General features: G+C 41.0%; 3 protein-coding genes across 3 annotated transcripts; all 3 read left to right on the plus strand.

Annotated features, from left to right (window-relative positions):
* The first annotated feature begins 884 nt into the window (after positions 1-884).
* LOC129106884 (trace amine-associated receptor 1-like) lies at positions 885-1,889 on the plus strand. Its single transcript, XM_054618153.1, has one exon. The coding sequence runs from the start codon at positions 885-887 to the stop codon at positions 1,887-1,889; it is 1,005 nt and encodes a 334-aa protein (XP_054474128.1).
* A 7,759-nt stretch (positions 1,890-9,648) lies between these two features.
* LOC129106885 (trace amine-associated receptor 1-like) lies at positions 9,649-14,931 on the plus strand. Its single transcript, XM_054618154.1, has 3 exons — positions 9,649-9,976; positions 10,049-10,627; positions 14,867-14,931. Exons 1-3 carry the CDS (start codon positions 9,649-9,651, stop codon positions 14,929-14,931), a joined length of 972 nt encoding a protein of 323 aa, XP_054474129.1.
* A 2,924-nt stretch (positions 14,932-17,855) lies between these two features.
* LOC129106886 (trace amine-associated receptor 1-like) lies at positions 17,856-18,704 on the plus strand. Its single transcript, XM_054618156.1, has 2 exons — positions 17,856-18,030; positions 18,103-18,704. The coding sequence occupies exons 1-2, from the start codon at positions 17,856-17,858 to the stop codon at positions 18,702-18,704; spliced, it is 777 nt and encodes a 258-aa protein (XP_054474131.1).
* The last annotated feature ends 1,821 nt before the right edge of the window (positions 18,705-20,525 follow it).

The following is a 20,525-nucleotide window of genomic DNA, read 5'->3' on the forward strand; positions in this document are numbered from 1 at the left end:
AGGGCTGCACGGTGGTTAGCACTGTCGCCTCACAGCAAGAGGGGCCCGGGTTCAATTCCCGGGCCAGACAACCTTCTGTGTGGAGTTTGCATGTTCTCCCTGTGTCAGCGTGGGTTCTCTCCGGGTTCTCCGGCTTCCTCCCACAGTCCAAAGACATGCAGCTTAGGTTAATTGATGACTCTGAAATTGCCCGTAGGTGTGAATGTGAGCGTGAGTGGTTGTCTGTCTCTATATGTCTGCCCTGTGATAGGCTGGCGACCTGTCCAGGGTGAACCCTGCCTTCGCCCATTGACAGCTGGGATCGGCTCCAGCACCCCCGCGACCCTTAACTGGATAAGCGGTTACGGAAGATGGATGGATGGATGGATGGATGATATTTTAGCGTCTTCATTTTATTGTGCAAGTTTGCAGTATTTAGGTTCATTTCATTTCTATAAGTGCAGTATATCTTACATTAGCCTTTCAGTAAACAATAAATTGTTCATTCAAAAATGTTCTTTAAAATGGTACAGAACAGACTCATGGACACACACAGTGTATTATACCTCATATCACATGATGAATCTAGTGTGTCCTATCTGATTGGACTGGAGACTTTTGTATAATTATGGTAATTAGATGGGGATTGATTAAGTCCAAAGGTTCTGCACAGAAGCAGAGAGAATTAGGACACACACCTCACACTGATGCGTCATCTAACTTGAGTGGTATGGTATGAAACTTAATAAACATCAAATATTTTTTTTATTTTGACTTCATGACTTTGTTTCTTAAGAAAATTGATGTTCTGGTTACACATAGATAAAGTAAATATTCAAGTACTTAGAAATTGTCCTAAGGGTAATTGGTTAATATTTCAATATTTCAGGAATCTGTGCAGAAGCATGGAACAAGAAGCGACTGACAACAGGAATTACACTGTTAATGACATACATCTCTGCTACGAATCAGATACAACAACTAACTTATTCACAAGCAACCCTTCCATAATATGTGTTTTATTATATGTTTTCCTCTGCGCATTGTCTGTTGTCACAATATGTGGAAACCTTCTCGTAATAATATCCGTCTGTTATTTCAAACAGCTCCACATCCCTACTAACTACCTCATTCTCTCTCTGGCTGTGGCCGACCTGCTTGTAGGAGTTTTAGTCTTCCCTTTCAGCATGGCATTCACTGTAACTTCATGTTGGTATCATGAGGGTTTGTTTTGTAAAGTACGAGGAAGCTTTGATGTTACACTGAGCATAGCTTCTATTTTGCACTTATGCTGTATTTCTATTGACAGATACTATGCAATATGTCAGCCTCTCACTTATAAAAGTAAAGTAAATGAGCGTGTCATTGGGATCATGATCCTAGTGAGCTGGGGAGTTGCTGCTCTGATGGGCATCGGTATCATGATTTCAGGTTTTAATCAAGGAAAATGTGAAGAAAGTTGCTTAATTGATGGTCTCATATCAACCACCCTTGCGTGTATTTTTTCCTTTTATATCCCAGTCATTATAATGCTTTGTTTCTACCGGAAAATTTTCCTTGTTGCAAAGAGACAGAGACATGCGATCAGCATTCAGAACACTACCTGTCAGAGCACAAAGTCTGGAGCAACTGTGAGTAAGATGGAGAGAAAAGCCACCAAAACTCTGGCTATTGTTTTGGGAGTTTTTATCTTATGTTGGGCTCCGTACTTTCTTTGTATCGTCTTTCAGCCTTTAACGTTCGATGTTACACCTATTGCTGTGATTGAAACCCTGAACTGGCTTACGCTGTCAAATTCAATGCTCAATCCATTTATTTATGCTTTCTTTTACAGCTGGTTCAGATCAGCTTTCAGAATGATAGTTTCTGGAAAAATATTTCAAGGTGATTTTGCAAACTCAAAACTTTGAGTTTTGACCTGTCATTTTGAATGTTTAAATACCTTTTTCCTAATGGTAAAGGTTGAAAAATATATATTTTACCACTATAATACAACCTTCATTGAAGAAAACAGTTCGATATATACAAAGGTATTTTATACTTAAAAATAATAATTCAATTCTAAATACTCTAAGAGGAGTAAAATAATTAAATAATAACTCCATAGCATATGCAGATAACATATCGTATTGGAATCTAAAAAAGTTATTTTCTGTAAAAGAAAGTTTTATAAAGCAGTTAACAAAAGCAATGTATTTCACCAGCCTAAATGACTTAGGCAGATCATTTAATTCCATGGCTCTATGTCTTTTCATATATCATATTTTAACTAAACATATGTTATAATAGGAAGTCCCTGCCTCAAAGTAACCACTAACATATGGTCTGACAGGGAATCATGTAAAAAATGTCATTATATCTGTAGAATAGTTTTGCTAAAACCAACATGCTTGACTTTGTACAGGCCAACAGAAAAACGCTTCCATACAGGTGCCAGTCCATTGTTCCGACGGCCCATAACTGTTCAGAACTCGTCCGCAAGCCTTTTTACCCTAAATCTAACCATTAAAACCAACGAATGCAACGAGTAATAAGAGGCCAAATGGTATGCCTTTGCCAGTTGTTATCCTGCCTAATAATTAGCCATCTCCTTCTTTTTGTTTTACGGAGAGTTTTAATTTCCGAGTAATGGACGATTATTTTCGAGATAACGAGCCCTGGGACAAATGGGATTTTGGTCCAATGCAACAGACTGGACTAATGTGGTTTCATACTAATGGGCCGTCAGAACAACGTGCAGTCCCCTCTTACATTTTATTTGTGTTATACATTTTCCTTGGCTCATTACCTGTTGTCACGATATGCAGAAACCTTCCTGTGATAATCATTATCATTTACTTCAAACAGCTCCACTCTCCTACAAAGTACCTTATTCTCTATGAGGCTGACCTGCTTGTGGTATTTTGATATAGTGATAAGCACTTCTTCCATTCTGAACTTGTGCTGTATTTTCATTGACAGATATAATGCAGTGTAACATCCTCTAATGATTTGCACTGAATGCTCATGTCATTAAGGTAAACAATAAAGATCAACGTCTTGGGTCTACTCTGTCTTTTTTATTAAAGTATACATGGTGTAACTGAACTGCCACTGTTTGGTAATATATAAGGTCACCTAAACAGTACACTCGGTTATGTCAAATTGAGAGGTTTTTACTGTAAATATGAAGGTTATATTAACATGAAAGATGATATAAAAAACAAACTCATTGAAAACAAGCAGCAATTATCTGCACGTTAGGATAAACAACTATGTGTATGCAGGACAGTACTGTTTTACAGTTCATAATCGTATTGATACATTTTCATATCATGTTTTTGATATATTTCATACATTTGTTTCTATTTTATAGACCTAGTTGCAAAAGCAAATTTTTTTTATTCTTAACATCATATTCTTTGTATTAGACAATGTATATTCATATCACTTGAAAAATAGAGATTATACAAACTCATGGCATTTGTTATATTCACATTGAATTTTCCTTTTGGTGGAGCATTAGTACAAAAAGACAAGAGACTATGATATTGACTTTGAATAAGAATAGCTCCAATGGGCAAGTGTACAACCAAATAGCATGTATTTCTATTACCATACAAGCATAATGTGCAATGCTTCCTATTAGGTTTCATGATTGAAATATAATTTTCACATACAGGCATTAATTTTCCAGATTAGTATTTCACATATTATCAACTAATTGTTAGGGTCACCTGGAGGTTGAACAAGGTAAACATTAAAGTAAATAAAAGTTATAAATCAGTCAGTATGCTGTTATTGTTTCAATTGAAATGTCCTAGTTGAAGAACGCTGCCCATACTGGGTAAATGTTAACCTCCCTTCCTTCCTCCTGGCTCCCGGTTGGGGTTGAGAGTTGACTTACTCATGTCGACATTTTGACATGAAAATGATCACTGATGTTAGAAATTTTCAAATCATACATACAAGCGCTTTAAAGGCAAATATACATGTTTTTCATGATAGCACAAAGACTAGTGCAAGCAACCTGCTAGTATTTTCTGACCTTAAGGTGGTCTTTCCCCCTCCCTTTAGTACTTCCATGCACAGCACAAAGCTCATGGAGCAAAGGTGGCAGAAGAGGCATGATAGTGTGAGTCAAGGTGTCTGTACAATATTTGGGTTGAAACCTTATTTGAAGTTGCGCTTAGAAAGAAGCTGTTCCGTACACAGGTGTACAGAGCTGTAGTGTTTTATTTGATCCCTTATCAGTGCAACGGCTGTCAAGGCAAGGTAGCATTGATCTGTGTGGGTGAGGCAGCGGCATGAGCAATGTATGGGAAGACAATTAAACCTTTGTCTCACTTGTAGGTTCAACGTCTTTGCGTTAGCTGATGGATAGGTGTTTTGCTTTAACGCTTAAAAGCAAACATTACAGATCATCAACATATTGAAATGTGGGTGGTGTAGGCAAATTAATGATGTTTGCACCAGGAGTTCCCAGTTGTAACCGAGGGCCGGGGGTCTAACCGGTGGATTGTGTATGACGGCAACACAAAGGGATGCCGAATGTCTTTAATTCACACAAACCACCCAAGTTGCAACGATACAAAGCCGGTCGAAAATTGTCAAAGTTTCCTTTTAAGTTTCGTTGTAACTGAATTGCTAAAATGCACTGAAGACTGGCACAGGACTTCACACTGATTTGTTGTAGCCCTGCAAAAAATTGATAAACCAAGACCTCATATTGTTGTTTAGACATCTGATGCTTAACACATACCTCACATACTTAACTGGAGTCAGGCAAGCAAAAACAATGTCTTAACATACAATGCCCTGAGAAACATTTTGTTTCTCACAGAGATCCCAGGGGACACAGAGAACCATAGCCTCAGACTTGGAGGTACTGACTCTCATCCAAACACTTCACACTCGACTGCAAACCCTCCTAGCACATGCTGAAGGTCACGGTATGGTGGAGCCAACAGAACCACATCATCTGCAAAGAGCAGAAACCAAATTCTGAGGTCCCCAAATTGGGGACACCCACTAGAAACATGTTTGACTTTGTACAGATTATACGGACACAGCTCTCACTTTGGTTATACAAGGTACGGATTGCTTGTAGCAACAACACCGCTATCCCGTATTCTCACAGTGCCCCCTACAGGACTCCGGGGGGACATGGTTTAAGCCTTCTCCAAGTCCATTAAACTCATGTAGACTGGATAGGCAAACTCCCATAACCCCTCCAAAAAGGTAAAGAGCTGGTCCTCTGTTGAATTAATCACATATACTTACCTGACTGGATATCTGGTATTGTACATACACAGTTATATGTACAATCTATGGTCCTTACTGTTAACTGTTTTATTTTTTTGCAATGTGTATATTTGGATTCATACGTTAACCAGCTTATATTTATGATGCCGTTAATCATTTGCATATCTGGTATTATGTAGATTTACACTCTACATAGTTTTCCTACTCCTCCAATGAATCGCCACCTTATCGTGGTGGAGGGGTTTGTGTGCCCCAGTGATCCTGAGAGCTGTGTTGTCGGGGGCAATAGCCCCTGGTAGGGTCTCCCAAGGCAAAGTGGTCTCGGGGGAGGGGTCAGACTAAGAGCGATTCACCAAACCTCAATGAATCGGACGATGCAAGGTTGTGGCACCTCGCCCGGAATAGGGAAACCGGGGCACCCTCCTGGAGCCAGACCTGGTAGGGGAGCTCGCCGGCGAGCGTCTGGTGGCCGGGCCTTGGCACATGGGGCCCGGCCGGGCCCAGCCCGAAAAAGCTACATCGTGCCGCCACCCTGTGGGCCCACCACCCGCAGGGATAGGCATTGGGGTCGGGTGCTATGTGAGCTGGGCGGCAGGCTGGGGCGGAAACCTGGGCGTGCTGACCCCGGCATCACAGACTAGCTCTAGGTACGTGGAATGTCACCTCTCTGGCGGGGAAGGAACCGGAGCTGGTGCGGGAGGTGGAACGCTACCAGCTAGATATAGTTGGGCTCACCTCCACGCATAGCACCGGTTCTGGAACCAAACTCCTGGAGAGGGGCTGGACTTTTTCCTTTTCCGGAGTTGCCCAGGGTGAGAGGCGCCGGGCGGGTGTGGGGATACTCACAAGCCCCCGGCTGAGCGCCGCTGTTCTGGAGTTCTCCCCGGAGAACGAGAGGGTCGCCTCTCTGCGACTGGGAATCGCAGGAGGAAAGTCTCTGACTGTTGTTTGTGCCTATGCACCAAACGGCAGTTCGGAGTACGCGGCCTTCTTGGAGTCCTTGGGTGGTGTTCTGGAAAGGGCGCCGACTGGGGACTCCATAGTTCTTCTGGGAGACTTCAACGCTCACGTGGGTAACGACGGAGAAACCTGGAGGGGTGTGATTGGGAGGAACGGCCTGCCCGATCTGAACCCGAGTGGTGCTTTGTTGTTGGACTTCTGTGCTAGTCATGGACTGTCCATAACAAACACCATGTTTGAGCATAGGGAGGTTCATAAGTGTACTTGGTACCAGAACACCCTAGGCCAAAGGTCTATGATCGACTTTGTAGTTGTGTCATCAGACCTGCGGCCGTATGTCTTGGACACTCGGGTGAAGAGAGGAGCAGAGCTGTCAACTGATCACCACCTGGTGGTGAGTTGGATCAGGTGGCGGGGGAGGCTGCCGGACAGACCCGGTAAACCCAAACGTGTAGTGAGGGTGAACTGGGAACGTCTGGCTGAGGATCCTGTCCGCAAGGTCTTCAACTCCCACCTCCGGAACAATTTCTCGTGCATCCCGGGGAGGCTGGGGACATGGAATCCGAGTGGGCCATGTTCAAATCCTCCATTGTGGAAGCTGCTGCTAGGAGTTGTGGTCGGAAGGCGATCGGTGCCTGTCGTGGCGGCAATCCAAGAACCCGCTGGTGGACACCAGCGGTGAAGGAGGCCGTCAAGCTGAAGAAGGAGGCCTTTCGGGCTTGGTTGGCCGAGGGGTCTCCTGAATCAGCAGGCAGGTACCGGTTGGCCAGAAGGGCTGCAGCTGCGGCGGTTGCTGAGGCAAAACCCGGGTGTGGGAGGAGTTTGCCGAGGCCATGGAGAAGGACTTTCGAATGGCCTCAAGGAAGTTCTGGCAAACCGTGAGACGACTCAGAAAGGGGAAACAGGGCTTTTCTCAGGCTGTGCTCAGCAGGGGGAGAACTGCAGACCCGGACTGGGGATATTGTCGAGCGGTGGAAAGAACACTTTGAGGAACTCCTGAACCCGACCAACACATCCTCTGTGGAAGAGGCAGAGTCTGAAGACTCAGGGGAAGTCTCGTCCATATGCCTGGCGGAGGTCGTTGAGGTAGTTAAAAAGCTCTTCAGCGGCAAAGCGCCAGGAGTGGATGAGATTCGACCGGAGATGCTAAAGGCTCTGGACATTGTTGGGCTGTCTTGGTTGACACGTCTCTTCACTGTCGCGTGGAAGTCGGGTACAGTGCCTGTGGAGTGGCAGACCGGGGTGGTGGTTCCCATTTTCAAAAGGGGGACCGGAGAGTGTGCTCCAATTATAGGGGTATCACACTGCTCAGCCTCCCCGGGAAAGTTTACTCCAGGGTGCTGGAAAGGAGGCTCCGTCCGATTGTCGAACCTCAGATTCAGGAGGAGCAATGCGGATTCCGTCCTGGACGTGGAACAGCGGACCAACTCTTTACCCTTGCAGGTCTGTTGGAGGGTGCATGGGAGTTTGCTCATCCAGTCTACATGTGTTTTGTGGACTTGGAGAAGGCCTTCGACCGTGTCCCTCGGGGAGTCCTGTGGGGGGTACTGCAGGAATATGGGGTACCTGGTTCGTTACTACGAGCCATTCGGTCCTTGTATGACCAAAGTGAGAGCTGTGTCCGGATACTCGGCACAAAGTCGAGCTTGTTCCCAGTGCGTGTTGGCCTCCGCCAGGGCTGCCCATTGTCACCAATCCTGTTTGTGATTTTCATGGACAGGATTTCAAGGCGCAGCCAGGGGAGGAGAGTTTCCGGTTTGGGGACCTCAGAATCGCATCCCTGCTTTTTGCAGATGATGTGGTTCTGTTGGCTTCTTCAGAACGTGACCTTCAGCACGCACTGGGGCGGTTCACAGCCGAGTGTGAAGCGGTCGGGATGAGAGTCAGTACCTCCAAGTCTGAGGCCATGGTTCTCTTCCGGAAAACGGTGGATTGCACCCTCTGGGTTGGGAGTGAGTCACTGCCCCAAGCGAGGGAGTTCAAGTATCTCGGGATCTTATTCACGAGTGAGGGTAAAATGGAGCGGGAGATGGACAGGCGGTTCGGTGCAGCGTCAGCAGTGATGCGGGCGTTGTACCGGACCGTTTTGGTGAAGAAGGAGCTGAGCCGAAAGGCAAAGCTCTCGATTTACCAGTCCATCTACGTTCCAACCCTCACCTATGGTCATGAGCTTTGGGTAGTGACCGAAAGAATGAGATCGCGAATACAAGCGGCCGAAATGAGCTTCCTTCGTAGGGTGGCTGGGCTCAGCCTTAAAGATAGGGTGAGGAGCTCAGACATCCGGAGGGAGCTCGGAGTAGAGCCGCTGCTCCTTCGCGTCGAAAGGGGCCAGCTGAGGTGGCTCGGGCATCTGATCAGGATGCCTCCTGGACGCCTCCCTTTAGAGGTTTTCCAGGCACGTCCAACTGGTAAGAGGCCCCGGGGTAGACCCAGAACACGCTGGAGAGATTATATATCTCGTCTGGCCTGGGAACGCCTCGGGGTTCCCCAGGAGTAGCTGGAAAGTGTTGCTGGGGAGAAGGACGTCTGGAGGACCCTCCTTAGCTTGCTGCCCCCGCGACCCGGCCCCGGATAAGCGGAAGGAAATGGAATGGAATGGAATAGTTTTCCTACTTTGTGCTGCAACTGCTGCACAGTCCCTCACAATGAATTAAGTTTGATATTCATTCATTCATTCATTTTCCGTAACCGCTTATCCTGTTAAGGGTCGCGGGGGGGCTGGAGCCGATCTTAGCTGTCATTGGGTGAAGGCAGGGTTCGCCCTGGACAGGTTGCCAGACTATCACAGGGCAGACATATAGAGACAGACAACCATTCACACTCACATCCACATGACTCTAGAGTCTTCAATTAACCTAAACTGCACGTCTTTGGACTGTTGGAGGAACCGTTTGTTTCATTTTGCTCATATAATTGTGTCTAATTATTTTCATGATGAATTGGATACATTGATTAGAGTCTTAGAGTCTTCATTTTATTGTGCATGTTTGCAGTATTTAGGTTCATTTCATTTCTATAAGTGCAGTATATCTTACATTAGCCTTTCAGTAAACAATAAATTGTTCATTCAAAAATGTTCTTTAAAATGTTACAGAACAGACTCAAGGTCACACACAGTGTATTATACCTCATATCACATGATGAATCTAGTGTGTCCTATCTGATTGGACTGGAGACTTTTGTATAATTATGGTAATTAGATGGGGATTGATTAAGTCCAAAGGTTCTGCACAGAAGCAGAGAGAATTAGGACACACACCTCACACTGATGCGTCATCTAACTTGAGTGGTATGGTATGAAACTTAATAAACATCAAATATTTTTTTATTTTGACTTCATGACTTTGTTTCTTAAGAAAATTGATGTTCTGGTTACACATAGATAAAGTAAATATTCAAGTACTTAACAATTGTCCTAAGGGTAATTGGTTAATATTTCAATATTTCAGGAATCTGTGCAGAAGCATGGAACAAGAAGTGACTGACAACAGGACTTACACTGTTGATGACATACATCTCTGCTATGAATCAGATACAACAACTAACTTATTCACAAGCAACCCTTCCATAATATGTGTTTTATTATATGTTTTCCTCGGCGCATTGTCTGTTGTCACAATATGTGGAAACCTTCTTGTAATAATATCCGTCTCTTATTTCAAACAGCTCCACATCCCTACTAACTACCTCATTCTCTCTCTGGCTGTGGCCGACCTGCTTGTAGGAGTTTTAGTCTTCCCTTTCAGCATGGCATTCACTGTAACTTCATGTTGGTATCATGAGGGTTTGTTTTGTAAAGTACGAGGAAGCTTTGATGTTACACTGAGCACAGCTTCTATTTTGCACTTATGCTGTATTTCTATCGACAGATACTACGCAGTATGTCAGCCTCTCACTTATAAAAGTAAAGTAAATGATCATGTCATTGGGATCATGATCCTAGTGAGCTGGGGAGTTGCTGCTCTGATTGGCATCGGCATCATAATTGCAGGTTTTAATCAAGGAAAATGTGAAGAAAGTTGCTTAATTGATGGTCTCATATCAACCACCCTTGCGTGTATTTTTTCCTTTTATATCCCAGTCATTATAATGCTTAGTTTCTACCTGAAAATTTTCCTTGTTGCAAAGAGACAGAGACATGCGATCAGCATTCAGAACACTACCTGTCAGAGCACAAAGTCTGGAGCAACTGTGAGTAAGATGGAGAGAAAAGCCACCAAAACTCTGGCTATTGTTTTGGGAGTTTTTCTCTTATGTTGGACTCCGTACTTTCTTTGTATCGTCTTTCAGCCTTTAACGTTCGATGTTACACCTATTGCTGTGATTGAAACCCTGAACTGGCTTACGCTGTCAAATTCAATGCTCAATCCATTTATTTATGCTTTCTTTTACAGCTGGTTCAGATCAGCTTTCAGAATGATCATTTCTGGAAAAATATTTCAAGGTGATTTTGCAAACTCAAAACTTTGAGTTTTGACCTGTCATTTTGAATGTTTAAATACCTTTTTCCTAATGGTAAAGGTTGAAAAATATATATTTTACCACTATAATACAACCTTCATTGAAGAAAACAGTTCGATATATACAAAGGTATTTTATACTTAAAAATAATAATTCAATTCTAGAGGAGTAAAATAATTAAATAATAACTCCATAGCATATGCAGATAACATATCGTATTGGAATCTAAAAAAGTTATTTCCTGTAAAAGAAAGCAGTTAACAAAAGCAATGTATTTCACCAGCCTAAATGACTTAGGCAGATCATTTAATTCCATGGCTCTATGTCTTTTCATATATCATATTTTAACTAAACATATGTTATGATAGGAAGTCCCTGCCTCAAAGTAACCACTAACATATGGTCTGACAGGGAATCATGTAAAAAATGTCATTATATCTGTAGAATAGTTTTGCTAAAACCAACATGCTTGACTTTGTACAGGCCAACAGAAAAACGCTTCCATACAGGTGCCAGTCCATTGTTCCGACGGCCCATAACTGTTCAGAACTCGTCCGCAAGCCTTTTTACCCTAAATCTAACCATTAAAACCAACGAATGCAACGAGTAATAAGAGGCCAAATGGTATGCCTTTGCCAGTTGTTATCCTGCCTAATAATTAGCCATCTCCTTCTTTTTGTTTTACGGAGAGTTTTAATTTCCGAGTAATGGACGATTATTTTCGAGATAACGAGCCCTGGGACAAATGGGATTTTGGTCCAATGCAACAGACTGGACTAATGTGGTTTCATACTAATGGGCCGTCAGAACAACGTGCAGTCCCCTCTTACATTTTATTTGTGTTATACATTTTCCTTGGCTCATTACCTGTTGTCACGATATGCAGAAACCTTCCTGTGATAATCATTATTATTTACTTCAAACAGCTCCACTCTCCTACAAAGTACCTTATTCTCTATGAGGCTGACCTGCTTGTGGCATTTTGATATAGTGATAAGCACTTCTTCCATTCTGAACTTGTGCTGTATTTTCATTGACAGATATAATGCAGTGTAACATCCTCTAATGATTTGCACTGAATGCTCATGTCATTAAGGTAAACAATAAAGATCAACGTCTTGGGTCTACTCTGTCTTTTTTATTAAAGTATACATGGTGTAACTGAACTGCCACTGTTTGGTAATATATAAGGTCACCTAAACAGTACACTCGGTTATGTCAAATTGAGAGGTTTTTACTGTAAATATGAAGGTTATATTAACATGAAAGATGATATAAAAAACAAACTCATTGAAAACAAGCAGCAATTATCTGCACGTTAGGATAAACAACTATGTGTATGCAGGACAGTACTGTTTTACAGTTCATAATCGTATTGATACATTTTCATATCATGTTTTTGATATATTTCATACATTTGTTTCTATTTTATAGACCTAGTTGCAAAAGCAAAAATGTTTATTCTTAACATCATATTCTTTGTATTAGACAATGTATATTCATATCACTTGAAAAATAGAGATGATACAAACTCATGGCATTTGTTATATTCACATTGAATTTTCCTTTTGGTGGAGCATTAGTACAAAAACACTAGAGACTATGATATTGACTTTGAATAAGAATAGCTCCAATGGGCAAGTGTACAACCAAATAGCATGTATTTCTATTACCATACAAGCATAATGTGCAATGCTTCCTATTAGGTTTCATGATTGAAATATCATTTTCACATACAGGCATTCATTTTCCAGATTAGTATTTCACATATTATCAACTAATTGTTAGGGTCACCTGGAGGTTGAACAAGGTAAACATTAAAGTAAATAAAAGTTATAAATCAGTGGAAATCAGTGGAAATGGTGATTGGTGCAGCTTTAAAGCCAAAAGTCTTAACATTTTGACATGAAAATGATCACTGATGTTAGAAATGTTCAAATCATACATACAAGCGCTTTAAAGGCAAATATACATGTTTTTCATGATAGCACAAAGACTAGTGCAAGCAACCTGCTAGTATTTTCTGACCTTAAGGTGGTCTTTCCCCCTCCCTTTAGTACTTCCATGCACAGCACAAAGCTCATGGAGCAAAGGTGGCAGAAGAGGCATGATAGTGTGAGTCAAGGTGTCTGTACAATATTTGGGTTGAAACCTAATTTGAAGTTGCGCTTAGAAAGAAGGTGTTCCGTACACAGGTGTACAGAGCTGTAGTGTTTTATTTGATCCCTTATCAGTGCAACGGCTGTCAAGGCAAGGTAGCATTGATCTGTGTGGGTGAGGCAGCGGCATGAGCAATGTATGGGAAGACAATTAAACCTTTGTCACACTTGTAGTCTAATTTTTCAACGTCTTTGTGCTGATGGATAGTTTTTTAGCTTTAACGCTTAAAAGCAAACATTACAGATCATCAACATATTGAAATGTGGGTGGTGTAGGCAAATTAATGATGTTTGCACCAGGAGTTCCCAGTTGTAACCGAGGGCCGGGGGTCTAACCGGTGGATTGTGTATGACGGCAACACAAAGGGATGCCGAATGTCTTTAATTCACACAAACCACCCAAGTTGCAACGATACAAAGCCGGTCGAAAATTGTCAAAATTTCCTTTTAAGTTTCGTTGTAACTGAACTGCTAAAATGCACTGAAGACTGGCGCAGGACTTCACACTGATTTGTTGTAGTCCTGGAAAAAATTGATAAACCAAGACCTCATATTGTTGTTTAGACATCTGATGCTTATATTTTGTGGTGAAACAGGGCAGGCAGTGACATCTTTGGTCAGTGTATGAATCTATGCTGTTTACAACTTCTGTCCAGTTCAAAAGAGAAAGCTAAAAAACCTTTTAGATCCACCCATCAACAACTATGCATAGCAGCACAGTCGTGCGTGAGTGCATGAGTGCTCAGTTGATACTCAGCTTTGAAATATGAAGGTAGACGCTTTTGACTTCCTGTTTGCAGTGAAACCTATTACAAAATGGCTAGCAGGCCAAAAATGTTATTTCTGCTGTCACCATGTCATATCATTGCTGTTGTTACTCAGCTGCTCTTGTTTTTTTCCCAGCTTGTAACTTTGTTGGAAACATATCACATATAATCATTACATAGTTGCCTAGTGACAATTAGATAGTTTGTTTATACAGTGTACCTTGGGGAAAAGCAATGCTCTGTGCCCCACCAGAGCAGCTCAGGGACCAGAAGTTCACACAGTCATTCACACCTCTAATGAGAGATTTTAGTTTGCATAATATCATGGCATAAAACTAACTGAATATACTGTACGTTGGATTTTCTGATAAAATATTTACTTTCAGTAGTACAAGTAAACCCTTTTGCACAGTTTAATGCGTTTATGAAACAGAGAACTGTTGAGGAAAGTATTCATGGGTCAAAATGTTTGAGACCAATCTTCCTCACTATTAGGTGCTGTTCCACCATAAAAACTAAAATCTTAATGGAAAAAACAACTTTAATATATGAGGCTTAATGTAAAGTTGTGCCCATCATTACTGGACTTACCAAACTGAAATTTTGAGGACAACTGATAACATAAGACTCAATGCTGTCATTGAAACATCTTGATAGATTATTAGTTTGCAACAGGTAATATGTTTTGAAAGGAAATGTAAAAATTTAAGTATGGAACCAAAATATTATGCAGTCGTAAATGTTTCGAGATCAAATCAGTTTGTGAATGTAAGGCCATCTAGCATAACAACCTCAGATGGAGTTGCTGAAGTATACATTTCAAATCCAATAGAGTGCAGAACAGGCCGCTATCACTACCTTAAACTTTGATAACATGAGTAATATCCAGGACTGGCTTCTGTGCTTTAGGAAAATATGATGTGCTGGTCTGTATGTTTTCTATCCCCAAACGCATCCTGTAACCTGAAAGACAAAAAATCTGTTTACAAATGAAATGCTCCTTAATCTTTTAAAGAAACGCTGAGTTAATTTACTATAGAAAGCAAGCTTTTAAGCAGCATTCTGAGAAATAGTGGAGTGGAGCGAGATGGAAAAACAAAAAGAGAAACTGGTGTTGAAAAGCAGAGAGAGAAGAGGTTGAAGTTCTAAAAGGTATAATATGCAGGGAAAAAATGAATAGATTGATACAAAAATCACCTCTTTAAATGTTCACTTTTGACCCTCTAGAAGTGTGTGGTGGTGTTGGTATCTGCAGAGACCCTGCCTTCGCCTGTATTTTTTATCTGCTGTGTTCAGGACATTCCGAGGGTGATCAAAGAGCCTTCGTGGCCCAGCGTGAGGGTGTAATCCTCAGCCAATAACAGCACGCAGGTTGTGCCGCCTGTTCAGGTTGTCAAATACTGGTTCTTTGACACGCCCCCCTGGCCTGTGATACAGAGGGCCCCATTTAGCTCTGTCAGATACAAATTGACCGTGTTTGACAGATAAGAATGATGAGAACGGTGTGTTACATCCATAGACACTATATAAAAAGCGGAAGAAATTCATTGTGACGTCATCTATTGGATTGTGGACTGCCGATTTGAAGCTTCGAGTTCTGCGATTTGGGCATCACAATCTTGGATTACGGCTGTTGGCATCTTGGCTTTTTGCAACCAGTGAATGGAAACCACCATATTTGGAATGTGGAGGAATGATGGAAAGACGCCGTATATGACTCTGGTAGCAGCAGCAACCTCACAATCACAGTAAGCCCGCCCTAAAGCATACTCCGCTTTGAGATCTATTTGACTCTAAATGGACCAAAATTTCCGAAATGAACATCATGCTGTATTGAAGATTTAAAACTAGAGATTGAGACCATAAACTCATGTTAACAATGTTTACATAGGTAATCAATCAAGTGAGAATTAGGGTCAATTTCTCATAAACTTATTTGAAATAAGACTTCAGACTTATTTATTCAAATTCCAGCCTGTTGACACCTTCCCGCAGCATTGTGCTGAGTTGTGGATGTGTTTATTTAAGCTTTGGAATGTAACTGCAGTGAAATAATCAGAAAATAAAGTTTTTGAGCATTTTGCTCATTCTTTTACTTGTTCTAACAAATGCTGCTCTCTCTCTTAATTCACTCTATTTCTCATTCCACCACTGCTACTCTTTGTCTGACATTTACATAACGCAGATCCCCAGGACACTTGGAGGCAAAAAATATGAATTGCCCTTAAGGCTGATGCAGCAAAATGTTTCACAATAAGTTAAAATATCAAATTAATTTGGTGCCTTTTCCAGTTTATCATCTCAGTTTATGAGGGAATATAGAGAAAGCTCAAGTCAAGTTACTGCTGTAATGAGCATCCTATCATCTGCTGCATACCATCAGGTTTGTTAAGAACACTGCACATAGAAATTCAAAGCACGTACTGTATTATCATCACTCTTTTATTTCTTAGGGACAACATGCCTAGCTAATACAACCATATTGTATAATTACACTCGTTCTCTATGACAGTTTAAAAACTACTGTCAATGAACATATTCCATGAGCCTCTCAAACCCAGTATAATGTTAAAATACTCATTTTACGAACAATAAAGAACGAACGAAGAACCAACAAAGAAGAAAGGAACTGCGAAGGTACAAATAGGGCCTTACTAATAGGGAAGTTGGAACAGGTGAGCAGAAGGACTGGGGACAGCAGGGCTAACGAGAAACACTGGAAAACAAAAACAGTGTAAGTAAAAAAAGTTAAATCAGTGGTTAGTACGCTCAGGAAAGGCTGGCTGCAGAATCACAAAGCCAAGCCACGTAGATTTCAAGGTAGCAGGAAGGACCATTATGCAGACAAGGCAGAAGTTGGGACAGGTGAGCAGGAATGCTGGTGACTGCAGGGCTAACGAGAAACACTGGAAAACAAAAACAGTGTAAGTAACAGTGTAAGTAAGGAGAGACTGAAACAAATCAGAGCAAGGCGGGCTTTCAAAAAGGCAGGACAACACACAAAGGCCAGGAAGTAAAACCAAACATGACACATGTGCAGGGAATTAAAAAAATAACAGGAAACTGAATAAACAAAACCCAAGACCATGACTTTAATATTACATTAACATTATGCTTTTATTTAATGTTATAATATTATACTTCTAGGTTGAGGATTGTGCACCTGCAGTGGACAGATGTAGTTTGACTTGTTCTGCTTCATTTGTATGGCATTTTCAGAGCCCACAGATAGCCCTATTTTTTAGTGGTCAGTAATCTTGTTAACAAGAAGTTGTTGTTCAGTATGATCAGATTAGTTTGCCAACTCACTCATTTCTTGTGGCAGTCCACTTGAGTCCAAATACATTGTTGGTTTCAGAAAGTGACAGATATGGTAGATCACAGTCCATCGAAAACAACGTTTGAAAAGTATGGGTGTGGGGAGGGGAGGGTTTCCAAATCAGGTAGACCGTCCGACAAGCATTTCTGAGTAAACTGTTGCATTAATTGCAGCCAAAGTGCTTGTAGAAATAGTCCTGAAAATGACTGAATACTTGTACACATGAACTATGTAACCGAGAGGGTTCTTTGACATTCCTGTTTTTTTTGTGTGCTGTCAATTGCAAAAAGTTTATTCAATTTAAAGTGTAGTTTTGATCAAAAAAGTGAAGATATAACTTGGAACCCCTGTAATTTGTGATTTTGTGAAAGAGTAATAGCAGGGGGAAAAACCAGGATTAAAATAATCTTTAAAAGATCTTCACGCTGCTTCATGTCCCTGGATGAAATCGATAACTATGTGATTGTATTGCATTGCTTTGTGAGTATTTTATTTTAAAAATAGTTTGTAAAAGTTGTAGTGATTTGTTTATTAAATAATTTAAAATCGTGTAAAGGAGTTTGAACATCATCATCATTTTGACCAATAGCCACTCCCTGATATGCTAATGAGCCCTGAAGAAATAAATCTTATCTCAAAAAACTGCTCAGCAGCACAGAGATCAAGTACCCCTATCAGAACTGATGCACAAACCAGGATAAATGGGCATGTTGTAAATCATATCGAGCACTTGCTCTGAATACTGATAGTAAATTGCTCTGAATACTGATAGTTATACTTTCTTGAATTAAGGCATGTTATTGCAAGTGTTACCACAGTATTAACGATAATTTATGCATGGAACCTAAATTCTTTATCAACAGGTCCGAGGATCTCTGTGATGAATCTGCAAATGCATCTGGCATAACAGCAGTCACAACTTCATCCGTATTATGCATTTTTGTTGGCTGTTTATCTTTTCTTATAATGTGTGGAAACCTTCTTGTCATAATCTCCATAATTTACTTCGAACAGCTCCACACTCCAACAAACTACCTGATCCTCTCTCTGGCTGTGGCTGACCTGCTCGTTGGGGTTTTAGTTTTACCTTTTAGCATGATCCTGACTGTCTGTTCATGTTGGTATCCCGAAGATTTACTCTGCAAGGTACGGGGCACCTTTGATATGTTTCTGTGTGTGTCTTCTATTTTGAACTTGTGTTGTATTTCCGTTGACAGATATTATGCGGTGTGTCAGCCTCTGAGGTACAAAACTAAAATAAATGTCCATGTTATTGTGATCATGATCCTGGTGACCTGGACTGTTTCCGCACTGATTGGAATTGGAAACACGATTCGGGGGCTAAACCAAGGGCAACCTAGTAGGTGTTTGTGCTTTCCACAAACAAGCACTTCACTTATAGGATCAATTTTTGCGTTTTACCTCCCGGCTATTGTAATGTTCACCATCTACCTAAAGATTTTGATGGTGGCACAGAGACAGGCACGCAGGATCCAGAGCACAATCTGTCAGAGCACAAAGTCTGCAGACACTGTCAGTAAGATGGAGAGAAAGGCCACCAAAACTCTGGCCATTGTGATGGGAATTTTTCTGATCTGTTGGACTCCTTTCTTTATTTGTATTACCTTTTACCTTTTGAGTAATTATACTATACCAGTTCCTGTGGTGGAAATGTTTAAGTGGCTTGGTTGGTCAAATTCAATGCTCAACCCATTCGTGTATGCCTTCTTTTACACCTGGTTTCGATCATCTTTTAGAATGATCATTTCAGGGAAAATATTTCAAGGGGATTTTACTCATTCTAAGCTCTTTTGACTCGTTATTGAAGTGCTGGGATGTCACTACGGATGTAATTTGACCCCCAAGGTCAGCAACTCTTTTCCACTGCATTTCATCTTTTAACAACTCATTTTTTTAACTGTTGTTGTTCAAATGCTGTGATATAATTTAGAAATTGTTTTCCACTTTACCTAACACTATAAACACATGTCCTTCTTTAGACTTTGTTTTGTTATGTTTTTAAATACTGTTGCTGTTTAAAGTATGTTCTCTCTGCAGTAGCTTAACAAGCGTCAAACACTGGCACTCTTATTGTTTTTTCTTTTGTGGAGCAACATTGTTTGGTATCTTACAACAGGTTTGCATTTTGACAAAAACCTTTGACAAATTAGTCCATATCAAGCGCTCGTGCCCTTTTTGCTTCAATTGCTTCTATTAAAATTCCGAGGTTGCTCAAATGTCGATTACCCATTGTTGTTCGCAGGTGAGACATTATCAGTTCTATAGGCTAAAAACATCTTTCACATCAGGCACTGCTTACTGGTATGACGACTGCAATCTGAATAGCTCATGAAAACATCTTTGAAAGGCTCCGGAAAAACCACAAAGTCAAGATGGTGTAGATGGCTTTATGACTCCATCTTTTTCTTTTCTTCCCAAGAACTTCTTGACTTGAGGGACCTTGTGTTTCAGGTCTTCCAAATCGAAATTCCGCTTATGATTACAAAAAAGCTTTTTATCATCCTAAAAAAGTGGTTCTGTTGGGGTGAAAGGCTTGAACACCTTTCTAACCTTTTACAGCTCTTCTTAGAGAATGGCTCTGTAACTCACTGACCGTGAATCTCTGACAAGAACTTTCTGAGTATCTGCCGAAAAGCCTCCTAATAGTCCTATAAATGTCAGATCTGTAGGAGTAGACCCCGAGCATCCATTGCCATCCCGAAGAAAAACAAGTAAGACAGTTTTTTGTATTTGTAGTTTTGGATTGTTTTTTGGCATGGATAATGGGAGTATTCGTCTCCATTTAATCCTTTTACATTTCTTCCATTCATACCAAGCATTGGTATGTTACTTGGATTTCGCATTAGGGTTAAAGCCATAGTATGTATACAAAACGTTTTTCCTATTGCAGAAACCAGACATGGAGATAAACTCAGATTCAGGGGCATTCGGAAGGGAATGGTGACGGCCCACATAACAAAAACTCAAGTCCTTTCTCCTACAGATGCTAGGCAAGACTACTTCTTAGCAGTCAGAGAGCACACGTCGGAACAGCCTAGAGTGTGCCTATGTGTGGAAGCCTTGGTGGTGTTTGTTTGTTTTTTACTTTCTTTAGATTAAGTCAGTACATTACAATTTCTAGTAGGAATATTGATTTTGGATTCCTCAAAACAATATACTTGTAGGTCAATTAAAAAATAAACACAATCAACAGGGATATTTACAATTATTTATTTTCCATTAAAAAAACTATAATTTTACTTTGTCGATTGTAAAAAATCCTTCATTCAAACTCAACAAACAAAATAAAACTCTTAAAAACTATGTTGGTAAGCTCTTTCCAGTTTTCCAACAATCAACAACTTTGGTTTGGTTGCAATTAACCCGTCACAGAATTCGATGTAAACGGCTGTTATACTCTCCTCAAACCAGACTCCAATGAGAAACACAACTGAGTGGAAACAAAAAACAACTAATTTAAACCATCTTGGTTAGCCTAACCACTGTTAATATCATGAACTCTAGTTTGGTCGAAATAAAGCCTTCACAATGAGCACCAACCAGGATTTCGACGTTAATTTCCATTTGAAAATTAGGTGATATTCGGTCTGAACGTCTAAGACCTATTTTCGCCGT

The sequence above is a fragment of the Anoplopoma fimbria genome, chromosome 18 (genome assembly GCF_027596085.1).
Source record: "Anoplopoma fimbria isolate UVic2021 breed Golden Eagle Sablefish chromosome 18, Afim_UVic_2022, whole genome shotgun sequence".
Classification (NCBI taxonomy): Eukaryota; Metazoa; Chordata; class Actinopteri; order Perciformes; family Anoplopomatidae; genus Anoplopoma; species Anoplopoma fimbria.